The 12,236-nt window shown below is 51.8% G+C and overlaps 1 protein-coding gene across 2 annotated transcripts in view; it reads right to left on the minus strand.

Moving 5' to 3' along the window:
• daxx (death-domain associated protein) overlaps nucleotides 1–12,236 on the minus strand; it is a 61,579-nt gene that overhangs the window by 25,196 nt on the left and 24,147 nt on the right. For both annotated transcript variants that reach the window (XM_072475821.1, XM_072475822.1), the window contains exons 3-4: nucleotides 11,670–12,164; nucleotides 5,711–6,680 (exon numbers count right to left, since the gene is read on the minus strand). In XM_072475821.1, coding sequence (XP_072331922.1) covers nucleotides 5,711–6,680; nucleotides 11,670–12,164 — 1,465 coding nt within the window. The remainder of the gene's footprint in view (nucleotides 1–5,710; nucleotides 6,681–11,669; nucleotides 12,165–12,236) is intronic.

Here is a 12,236-nt window from a genome sequence, read left to right on the forward strand (position 1 = left end):
ACACGAACGTCTCAAAAACACATTTTACATCTGAAACCATCAGCTACACTCGGATGATTCCCCACTCTTCCAGATAAACATTGAAAATTGGTGGAGTCGGCCCCTCGAATCTGCGCCACCATTCAATTCAGGATCCCACTCCCGCTTTCTCTCCACACCTTTGATCCCTTCAGTCACAAGGGCCACGTCCAACTCAGATGTTCATAAGATATAGGAACACAATTAGGCCATTCGGCCCATCGAGTCTGCGCCGCCATTCTATCATAGCTGATAAGTTCCTCATCTGCTACCGACAACGTTACAGACCAAGAGCTGGATGGCGAAGTCAGCCAGAGCATCTCCTCCCTAGAACACATGATCTAGGAGCGGGAGTCGGCGATTTAGCCTCCCGAGCCTAACACCCTCAATGTGATCCTGGCTCATCCCATCCTGGCCTCAACTCCACCGTCCTGCCCGTTCTCCATAACCCTTCAACCCAAATACCAATTAAAGATCTGTCTAACTCCTGCTGAAATTTACTCAGTGTCCCAGCATGCACCGCACTCTGGGGTAACGAATTCCACAGATTCACAACCCTTTGGGAGAAATAGTTTCTCCTCATAACGGTTTTAAATTTGCTGCCTCTTATTCTAAGATTAAGACCTCTCGTTTTAGAATGCCCCACAGGAGGAAGCTTCCGCTCCACGTCTATTTTATTCATACCTTTTACCATCTTGTATACCTCAATTCGATCTTCCCTCACTCTTCAAAAGTATCGGCCTAAACTGTTCAGTCTCTCCTCGTACGACAAACCCCTCATCTCTGGAATCAATCGAGTGACCCTCCTCTGAGCTGCCTCCAATGCCACTACATCTTTCCTCAAATAAGGGGACCAAAACTGTGCTCAATACTCCAGGTGCGGTCTCCCCAACGCCTTGTACAGTTGCAGCAACATTTCCTTACCTTTATACTCGATTCCTTTAGCTCTTAATGCCAACATTCCATTTGCTTATTTTATTATCTGCTGTACCTGCATGCCCGTGTTCTGTGACTGATGCACGCGGACCCCCAGGTGCACTCTGCACTGAAGCTCCCCGAAGTCTCTCCCTATTGAGGTAATAAGTTGCCGTCCCATTTTTCAAGCCAAAATGCCTGACCTCCCACTTACCACGTTAAACTCCATCTGCCACATTTTGGCCCACTCTCCTAACCAAACTATATCCATTTGTGAGGTTCTTATTTCCTCGTCGCAACTTACTGTCCCACCTATTTTAGTGTCATCTGCGAATTTGACTATAGAACTTTCCATCCCTGTATCCAAGCTGTTAATATTGATTGTAAATAGCTGGGGCCCCAAGGACCGAACCCTGTGGCCCCCCCACTGGTTACATCTTGCCATCCAGAAAAAGACCCAATTATCTCGATTCTCTGTCTTCTGTCCGTCAGCCAGTCTTCTAGCCAACCTAATCCATGTGATCTCGTTGTGTGAACTAACCTTCGGTGCGGCTTCTCGTAAATTGTCTTCCCGGAATCCAGACGTACGACATCTACAGGATCCCCCTTCTCCACTTCGACTCCCTCAAATATATCCAGCGAACCGGCCCCAACAGCTTTCTGTGGCAGACTATTCCACACGGTCACAGCTCAGAGGTTCTTCCGCATCTCAGTAAGGAATGGCTTAGCCCTGATTCTTAGGCTGTGACCCCTCGTTCTGGACGTCCCCAACATCCGGAACATTCTTCCCACATCCAGCCTGTCCAGTCCCATCAGGATTTTTATATGTTTCTATCAGATCCCCTCTCATTCTTCTAAACTCCAGTGAGTACAAGCTCAGTCGATCCAGTCTTTCTTCATGTGTCAGTCCTGCCGTCCCGGGAATTAGTCTGGTGAAACTTCCCTGGACACCCTCAATAGCAAGAACCTTCCTCAAACTAGGAGACCAAAACTGCACACACTACTCAAGATGTGGCCTCACAAGGCCCTGTATAACTGCAGCAAGGCATCCCCACTCCTGTAGTCAAATCCTCTCGCTATGAAGGCCAGCGTGCCATTAACTTTCCTCACCGCCTGCTGTACCTGCACGCCAACCCTCAGCGACTGTTCCACCATCACACCCCGGTCTCGTTGCACTTCCCATTTTCCTGATTTGCCACCATTCAGATAATAACCTGCCTTCCCGTTTTAGCAAATAAATGGACAACCTCACATTTACCCACATTATATTGCATTTGCCAAGTATTTGCTTCAGCTGTTGGTCAGGGAATTATAAATGTCAGCAAGGAAATGTTGCGCGGAAAGGTTTGCCGATTCCACACACAGTACATGCACTTTTTGCAGGTTGTTGTAAAAAAATGAGACATTACTGGACGTGGGGAATAGTCGCGAGCACCTGATCAGAGTCACAAGGCGATCGCCCCTATCCCAATCGGCATATTATATATTTAAAACCTGCTTCAAACCACCACCAACTCCCACCCAATGAGAGAAACACCTTTAACTTTGCAAAGTTGCACAGGATTATTAATAATAATAATAATCTTTATTATTGTCACAAGTAGGCTTACATTAACGCTGCGATGAAGTTACTGTGAAAAGCCCCTAGTCGCCACACTCCGGTGCCTGTTCGGGTACACAGAGGGAGAATTCAGCATGTCCAATTCACCCAACAGCACGGCTCCCGGGACTTGTGGGAGGAAACCGGGGCACCCGGAGGAAACCCACGCAGGCACGGGGAGAACGTGCAGCCTCCGCACAGACTGAGCCAAGCCGGGAATCGAACCCGGAACCCTGGAGCTGACAAGCTTAATGTGTTAAGCCACAGAGGCACCTCCGTGGAAGCCACATATCGCAAAAGAGCCATTGCGTCTTCTTTGAAATCAACTTGGCGCCTCTCGAGTGTCAACTTTGCGTTAAAATGTTAGTAAAAGAAATGGCAGTTTGTAAACTATCTCTGGACATGTGAGAATGTTAAACAAAGCTCCTTTCAGCCTGAATACACTTCTCCAGGAGCAGATGCTCTACACAAGAAGCTGGGACTGACCACAAGGCCCTTCAACTCTGCCCTGTTGTTCAATACGGCCATGGCGGATCCATGCTGGCCTCCACTCCTTTTCTGTGCCATTTCCCCATAGCCCTCTATTCCTCGATCTGTCCAATATTTATCCACCTCCACTTCACATGAACCACTCTCTGGGGCAGAGTTCCAGAGATTCACCACGCTGAGGAGAGATTTCTGCACACCTCAGTTGTAAAAGGCCGGCGGCCTCTGTCCCCTTTGTTCGAGACTCTCCCACTAGTGGATGACACAAACTCGGTTTGTTCTCACTGGAACGAAGGAGGTTGAGGGGCGACCTGACAGAGGTCTACAAAATTATGAGGGGCATAGACAGAGTGGATAGTCAGAGGCTTTTCCCCAGGGTAGAGGGGTCAATTACTAGGGGGCATAGGTTTAAGGTGCGAGGGGCAAGGTTCAGAGGAGATGTACGAGGCAAGTTTTTTTACACAGAGGGTAGTGGGTGCCTGAAACCCGCTGCCGGAGGAGGTGGTGGAAGCAGGGACGAGTGAGGTTTAATGGGCATCTTGACAAATACATGAATAGGATGGGAATAGAGGGATACGGACCCAGGAAGTGTAGAAGATTGTAGTTTAGAGGGGCAGCATGGTCGGCACGGGCTTGGAGGGCCGAAGGGCCTGTTCCTGTGCTGGACATTTCTTTGTTCTTTGTTGTTCTAGTGAAAACATCTCACCATCTACCCTGTCAAGCCCTCTCAGGTCACCCCTCACTCTTCCAAAGTCCAAGGAATACAGACCCAGATTGTTTAGTCTCTCTTCATAAGATAACCCTGTCATCCCAGGAATTAGCCTGGCCAATCTCCTTTGGGCTGCCTCCAATGTTACTGTATCCTTTTTATTTCAGGAAACGGCACCAATCCCAGATGCAGTATTCCAGGTGAGGGCTCACCCAACACCCTGTACAATTGCAACAAAACCTCCCGATTTTTAAACTCCATCCCTTTACAATACAGGCCAAAATGCCATTTGCCGTTAACTACTTGTTGGACCTGCCTGCTAGCTTTTTGGGATTCATGCGCTGGAACACCTAGATCCCTCTGAACTTTGTTCGCCTGCTGCCTCTCTCTCCATTTCGATAATCTGCCTTTAGATTCCTCACACTTCTCCACTCAAAACTCCATTTGCCATATTTTGGCCCAGTCACCCAATCCCATTGCAGAACCACAATATCCTCAGCACAACATGCCCACCATGTTCAGTCCATTCATTGAATATTTCCTTGTCGTGTTCCTCCTTCCAGAGTGATCACCTCGCACGTTTCAGGGTTAAATTCCATCTGCCACTTACCCGCCCATTTAACCATCCCGTCAATATCTTCCTGTAACAAGGCTCTCAGCCTCACTGTTAACCACCCGGACAATCTTTGTGTCACCCACAACCTTACTGATCCGACCCCCACACATAGTCTTTTCTTTTTTATAAATTTTGAGTATCCAATTTTTTTTTTCCCAATTAAGGGGCAATTTAGCGTGGCCAATCCACCTGCTCTGCACATCTTTGGGTTGTGGGGGTCAGACCCACAGTGACAGTGACCCAGGGTCAGGATCAAACCTGGAACCTCAGCGCCGTGAGGCAGTAGTGCTGACCACTGTGCCCCCCCCCCCCCACACACACACACAGTCATCTCAGTCATTTATATAAATGAGAAACAATAGGGGCCCAGCACAGATCCCTGTGGTACGCCCCTGGATACTGGCTTCCAGTCACTAACGCAGCCGTCGGTCATCACCCTCTGTCTCCTACAGCTGAACCAATTTTTACTTCACCTTCTCAAGTTCCCCTGTATTCCATGCCTTCTTTATAAATCTTTCATGTGGGACCTTGTCAAAGGCTTTGCTGAAATCCATGCAAACTACATCAACTGCACTACCCTCATCTACACTCAGACATGTGCTCACAAAATTCAATCAAATTTGTCTGTCATGCCCTCCCTGTGACAAAGCCATGCTGACTATTCCTGATCAAACCTCGTCTCTCCAAGTGGAGATAGATTCTCCTTCTGTATTTTCTCCATTAGTTTCCCCACCTGAGGTGAGACTCACTGGCCTGTCGTTCCCGGGCTTATCCCTACAGCCTTTCTTAAATAGTGGGACCACATTCGCTGTTCTCCAATCCTCGGGCACCTCTCCCGTGGACAGAGAAGAATTAAACATTTGGATCAGGGCCCCTGCAATCTCCTCCCTTGCCTCCCACAGCAACCTGGAACACCATTCACCCGGACCTGGCGATTTCCCCACCTTGGTCTGCCAACACCTCCAATACCTTGTCCCTCCCTGTGACAACTTGCTCAATAACCTCTCAGTCTCTCTCCCCGAGCTCCATATCTGCCTCATTCTCTTGGGTGAAGACAGTTGTGAAATATTCATTTAATACCCGACCAATATCCACTGGCTCCACCTACAGATTCCCCCCTCAGTCCCGAATGGACCCTACTTATCATCTTCCCATTGATATACTTATAGAATACCTTGGCATTTTCCCTACTTTTACCAGCCAGCACTTTCTCATCCCCTCTGCTCTCTAATTGCTTTTGTAAACTCCATTCCGCACTTTCTGTACTACACTAAAGTCTCTGTTGATTTGCTCCCCTTGTACTTATTAACAGCCTCACTTCCTCCTCATTGTACACTGAATATCTCGGATACAACTTTCTACTTACCGCGTCTCCACGCCTGGCCCTCGCTTAACTCTCTTTGCGACAGGTGACAAATCCAGATTGATAGAATCTTTCTGCTCCCCATTTATTGCAGTTAAATAAACGTCTGGACTGTGCTCATCAGTTTCCAGTATATCCAAGTTCTCCTTCTTGACAACAGGCTTTCTGTCCCGGTTTATATCATCTACTGTGCTCAAAGAGTTTGGCTCATAGCAAGGGGATGTTGCTGCATTGCACTTTTCATGTGCAGACTGATTGTTTGTTATCGTTTCGCCGTCTGCTGCAAGATCCTCGAGTGCTTTGGAAGCGGTTTTGGGGTTTGGTTTGGCAGTCGGTGCCTCCAGATTCTGCCCGCTAGAGTCGGCTCGTTTCCGCTTTGGACGCCTCACTGTCGGTTCCCCGAGGTCACCTATCACGCCCTCGTGATCAGTCGGCGGGGGGCTGACATCGTCACTCCCAACCTCTTCCTCGGCTGCGCACAGAGGGCTATCCTCGATGGCGGAGCAGTCCCCTTTCCCTGCCACACAGACGGGGCTCCGCGGGTCGTCGGACCCAGCCCCTTCCCCCGCGGGGGTAGCAGCCTTGTTCTCACTGCTGGATCCTACCCGTTCCTCCGCAGCCTCTCTCTCACTGCTGGATCCCACCCCTTCCTCGGCAGCGGGGAGGGCCTCGCTTGCGACGCTCAAACCTACTCCCTCCTCCACGGTGCATGTGGGGCTATCGCCGCCGTCGTTCTCCGGCGCCGGGCCCACGCTTTCATCGTTGCACTCAGACTCATCGTGCGTGGTGCAGACAGGGCTGCTCTCGCTGTCGGAGCCGACCTCTCCCTCCACAAGCCCAGCAGCGCCCAATCCCACTCCTTCTTCCACCTGGCCTTCAACAGATTCCACGTTCTCCTCGCTATCGTCTGAAGACCCATCAGACTCTCCAGACTCATCCACCTCTTCCACATCACTGCCGTCGGCTCTATCACCTGAAACACAATTTTAAACGGTGTTAACAGCCTCCAGGGAAAAGACAGATTAACCACTTAACTGCTGACTGAGCTGAAGGAAGCCAGAGCAGGTAAACTGGAAACGGGAGAGGTGGCAGCACCCACGGCTGACCCATGTGAACAGCTCCTGTACACAACACTGGTGCTATTTCACTGGATTGCCGAGGCCAAATAGGCACAAACCACTGTGACCTTCAATTTTGCTCCCAAACTCGATCTGTCCCCAAAATGGTCCCTCTACTATACTCCCTATACACACACACACACACACGACTGCACGGCAATATACATACAATTTACAGTGCTGAAGGAGGCCATTTGGCCCATCGAGTCTGCACCGGCCCTTGGAAAGAGCACCCAATCTAAGCCCACACCTCCACCCTACCCCCCTAAGCCAGTAACACCACCTAACCTTTATTGGACACTAAGGGGCAATTTATCGCGGCCGATCCACCTAACCTGCACATCTTTGGACTGTGGGAGGAAACCGGAGCGCCCGGAGGAAACCCACGCACACACGGGGAGGATGTGCAGACTCCACACAGACAGTGACCCACCCAAGCCAGGAATCGAACCTGGGACCCTGTAACTGTGAAGTGACAATGCTAAACACTGTGCTACTGTGCCGCCCTACAAACTTGCATCCTAGAAGGCAAGGGCAGCAGATACCTGGAAAAAAAGCCCCATCTGCAAATTCTCCTTCATATCACTCGCACATCCTGACTGGGGAAAGCTCCCTCCCTAACTGCACGGTGTGTACACCTCCCCCTCAGGGACTGCAGCGGCTTCAAGGCAGCAGCTCACCACCTTCTCGAGGGCAGTTGGGTATAGGCAGCAGCTCACCACCTTCTCGAGGGCAGTTGGGTATAGGCAGCAGCTCACCACCTTCTCGAGGGCAGTTGGGTATAGGCAGCAGCTCACCACCTTCTCGAGGGCAGTTGGGTATAGGCAATAAATGTTGGCCTCGCCAGCGATGCGCACGTCCCGTGAGCGAATAAATACAAAAAATAATCTTCTAGTCCCACCCTGTAGAACGCGCCCAAATGATCACGGTTCAGGAAGCTTCCCCGATGCTCAAGCATTGGGGCCAAGCGGGGGCCCAGCCACGGCTGATCAGGTGAGCGATACAAAAAGCGATAGGGACGCGTGTTCAGTCAATGGGCAGAAATCGGACAAAGGTGGAAACATGATGTGGGAAACGCAAACAACAGTACAGCAGAATTTTATTTAAATAAGGAGACTGGGGAATGCTGCGGTAGAGGGATCTGGGTATCCTGGCACACGGGTCGCCGTCAGGAACGCAGGTACAGCAGGAATTAGGAATGAAAATGGAAGGTCGTTCCCGACTGCAAGGGGGGGGGGGGGGGAATGGAGGAGGAAAGCAGTGGAGCGTCCCGACCCCCGTATGTGTCATTGCCAAGACCACACCGGGAATACTGTGCAGAGGCCTGGTCTTATTAGAGGTTTCCGATTGGATAGGATTGGTTTATTGTCACGTGTACCGAGGTACAGTGAAAAGTATTTTTCTGCGAGCAGCTCAACTGATCATTAAGTACATGGGAAGAAAAGGGAATAAAAGAAAATACATAATAGGGCAACACAAGGTATACAATGTCACTACATAACACCGGCATCGGGTGAAGCATACAGGGGTGGACCGGATTAAGGCTGCCCTCTTTGGAAAGGGGGTGAGGTTTGGGGTATTGTACCCAGCCCGCTTGTGGGCGACTTTCCAGAAGTGAGAGTTTTATTTCGACGCGCCAGAGGCGGCGATGAAATTTGAGAGGGACAATGGGGTGTGGGGAGTGCGAGGACATTGAACTTTGGAGGAGTTGTGTGTGCTTTTTAACGTGCTTGGTGCTGGGTTTTCTGGGGGAGGAACGATGGTGAGTGTGCCTTTTGTTACGACGGTTGGCTTGGACCGGGTGGACGGGGGGGACTAGAGGTAGGGCCATGGGCAAGGGCCCCCATTCAAGCAGGGCAGGCTAGTTAACGGGAGTGAAGCGGGGGGGGAGGGGGTCGCCATCAGGAAGGTGGGAAAGAGAGAGGAGAGAACTTGAGTTGGTTCTTTGCTCAAGGGTGTTGCTGACATGGGTGCAGTCGGTGTGGCGCAGTTGGAAAGGGATCGATGACGATGGGCATCCGAGGGCGGACCTGGAGGGTCGCCTGATACGGATGCAGGGAGCCCCCTAACCCGACTGGTCACGTGGAACGCGAGGGAGTTGAATGGGCCGGTCAAACGGTTGCGTGTGTTGATGGCCACTGTGGACGTGGCTTTTTTGTAGGAGAGACGCACCGGGGGGGGGGGGGCAGACAAGGTTGAGAAAGGGGTGGGTGGGGTAGTTTTTCAGTCAGAGCTGGATATGGGCTGTTTAGCACAAGGCTAAATCGCTGGCTTTGAAAGCAGACCAAGGCAGGCCAGCAGCACGGTTCAATTCCCGTAACAGCCTCCCCGAACAGGCACCGGAATGTGGTGACTAGGGGTTTTTCACAGTAACTTCATTGAAGCCTACTTGTGACAATAAGCGATTTCCATTTCATATGAAGATGAGGGGGATGGAGGTGTTGGTTAATAGGCAGGTTGCATGGGGAGTATTGTGGCCGACCCAGTGGAGAGATATGCGATGGGGAGTGGGAAGCCAGAGGAGAAGCCGTGCTGGCCAGTCTTTATGCCTCGCACTGGGACAATGTAGACTGTGAGGCAGGTGTTCGGGAAGATTCGGGACTTGGACTCACATCGGTTGATTATTTGGGGACGAGGGGTAGATTATACCACAACCATTAATCTGAGCTTTGCGGGGAGGGGGTTCATTTCAATTCGCAAATGGAGAAAACAGAACAGGAGAGAGTGGGCTGATGGACAAGACTTTAGACTACAAGAACATAGTGCAGAGGGAGGCCATTTGGCCCATCAAGTCTGCACCGACCCACTTAAGCCCTCACTTCCACTCTTTCTCCGTAACCCAGTAACCCCTCCTAACCTTTTGGCAATTGATCATGGCCAATCCACCTAACAGCACGTCTTTTGGGACTTGTGGGAGGAAACCGGAGCACCCGGAGGAAACCCACGCAGACACGGGGAGAACGTGCAGACTCCGCACAGACAGTGACCCGGCCGGGAATCGAACCTGGGACCCTGGCGCTGTGAAGCCACTTGTGCTACCGTGCTGCCCATGAGGGTGGGCAGGAGACGTTCAGAGGTGCCAAAGGTAGGGCTGCTGACGGTGAGGCAGCGGCTCCAGGGAGTGTGGGCTACTTTCTCCGGGGGAGGTGGTGGGGTGGTCACTGAGGGGCAGTGTAGGAGTATGGAGAAAAGGCGAGCAGGATATTGGCCCATCAGTTGAGAAAGCAGGAGGTGGGAGATTGGCAGAGTGAAGGATGCCAAGAGCGAGGCGGTGATGGACCTGGAGGGGGTGAATGGGGTGTTTTGAGGCATTTTATACGAGGCTGTACAAGGCGGAGCCCCCGGCTGGGGAGGAGCGGAATGCAGCGGTTCCTGGATAGGTTGCAGCTTCCATGGTTCAGGGACTGAGGGCCCTAATTGCACTGAGGGAGGTGATGGGTAGTATCGAGATGATGCCGGCAGAGAAGGACCTGGGACCCGGATGGGTTCCTGGTAGAATTTTATAAGACGTTGGAGGTGGATCTGGGGCTACTGCTGGTGAGGGTGTATAATGAAGCGAGGGGGGGGGGGACCTTGTCGCAGGCTTCCGTCTCTCTGATATTAAAGACAAAGGATCCGGAGCAGTGTGGGTCGTAACGCTCGCTATCACTATTGAACGTGGATGCCGAGTTCTTGGCGAAGTGAAGACTGTGTCCCGGGTGTTAGGCAAGGATCAGATGGGTTGTCTGAAGGGTCGGCAGTTGCCGGCAAATGTGAGGCCACTCAATGTAATTATGAGGTCGAGCAGAGGGTCTCATTTGTATGCGGACGATCTGTTATTATATTTCACATGGGGCACCATGGGGATCCTGGGGAAACCTGGCCGGTTTTCGGGATACAAACCGAATATGGGAAAGAGCGAGGTGTTTGCGATAGAGGCCAGGGAGCAGGAAAGGGGACGAGGGGAGTTGCCGTTTAGGGTGGTGGGGGGGGGGGGCGAGTTTCAGGTATCCAGTTGCACCAACTGAACATGGGTCAGCCGGTTGAGCAGATGAAGGTGGACTTGAAGAGGTGGGATGTGTTGCCTCTCTCAGGGGGGCTGCAGTGATAATGAAGGTGCTGCCCAGGTTCCTGTTTGCATTTCGGAAGGACTTTGTATGGAGAGAGGTGCTGCCCCTTCCTGGGCTGCAGGGCAAGGCGGGTTGTCGAAGGACGGAATAGGGATGGGGAAGGCGTCGAAAAGGAGTTGATGGAGTGGGAGGGAGCCCTGGTTTGGGGGGGGGGGGGGGGGGGGGGGGGTGCATAAAAAGGAAACAGGAGGAGGAGCTGAGAGGGGAGGTGGAGGCAGAGATGTGGGCAGAGACTTTGCGGAGAGTGAACTCGTCCTCGTCATGTGCGAGGTTACACCTCATCCAGTTTGAAGTGGCACATAGGTGGCGAGGAGTAGCTTCTTTGAGGGGGGCCTTGGCAGGGGTTTGCGGACGTGACGTTCGAGGTGCTGGGTCTGGTGATATCCGGGGTGCCGGAAGACTCGGGAGTGAGAACAGCCAATATTATGGCCTTTTGCGTCCCTGATAGACCGGAGACTTTGCTAGGGTGGCGGGTCTCTGAGAGATCTGGCAGAATTTCTGAGGCTGGGGAAGATCCAAGTTCGCCTTGAGGGGTTGGGCAGAGCTGGAAGCCCTTCATTGATTTTTTTTTAAAAAATAGGTGGTCTGAGGGGTCAGTAAGGGAGGGGGGAGCGGTGAGCATCAGGGGAGCAGGTGAGGTCTGGTTATTTACTGAATCGTTGCGTTGTTCCTCTGACTCTTTTTGCAGATGTGAAAATGCCTTGAATCAAAACATTTTTAAAAATAGTATGTTACCTTCTTGTGCGGGCCCCTCCTCGGCTTCCACAACCTCCTCGATCTTTGACAGTTCCTCTTCGATATCTGGATCAGAAGACGAGTCCTCCTCCTCATCCTCTTCTTCCTCCTCGTCCGAGCCACGAGCCCCCTCCTCCTCCTCCGAGCCACCAGCCCCCTCCTCCTCCTCCGAGCCACGAGCACCGTCCTCGTCCGAGCCACGAGCACCCTCCTCCTCTGTCTCTTCTTCCGCTGGATCTTTCCCTTTACTTTCATCCACCTTCTCTTGTTCCTCCTTTACCTCCTCGGTCTTCGCTTTTGAGGCCTCGGAGGTGGAGCTGACCGCTGACTGGAGCAGTTTCTTCTTCTTTTTCCTCTTTTCTTCCTCCTCCAGTTCCCCGACATCCTGGATCTCCGTGTATTTCTTCACCACATCGTCAAGGCGGCCAAGAGCGATGGAGCGGTTTGACCGCAGCCGTTTCTCCAAGGTGATGTCACTCATGGCTGGGTCCTTGCCTGGAAGTAAATTAAAAACAGAAACAGGGTTATATTGCCATGCTGGTGAAAGGCGAGGTGGGACAGGCAGCC

The sequence above is a fragment of the Scyliorhinus torazame genome, chromosome 14 (assembly GCF_047496885.1).
Source record: "Scyliorhinus torazame isolate Kashiwa2021f chromosome 14, sScyTor2.1, whole genome shotgun sequence".
NCBI classification, from domain to species: domain Eukaryota; kingdom Metazoa; phylum Chordata; class Chondrichthyes; order Carcharhiniformes; family Scyliorhinidae; genus Scyliorhinus; species Scyliorhinus torazame.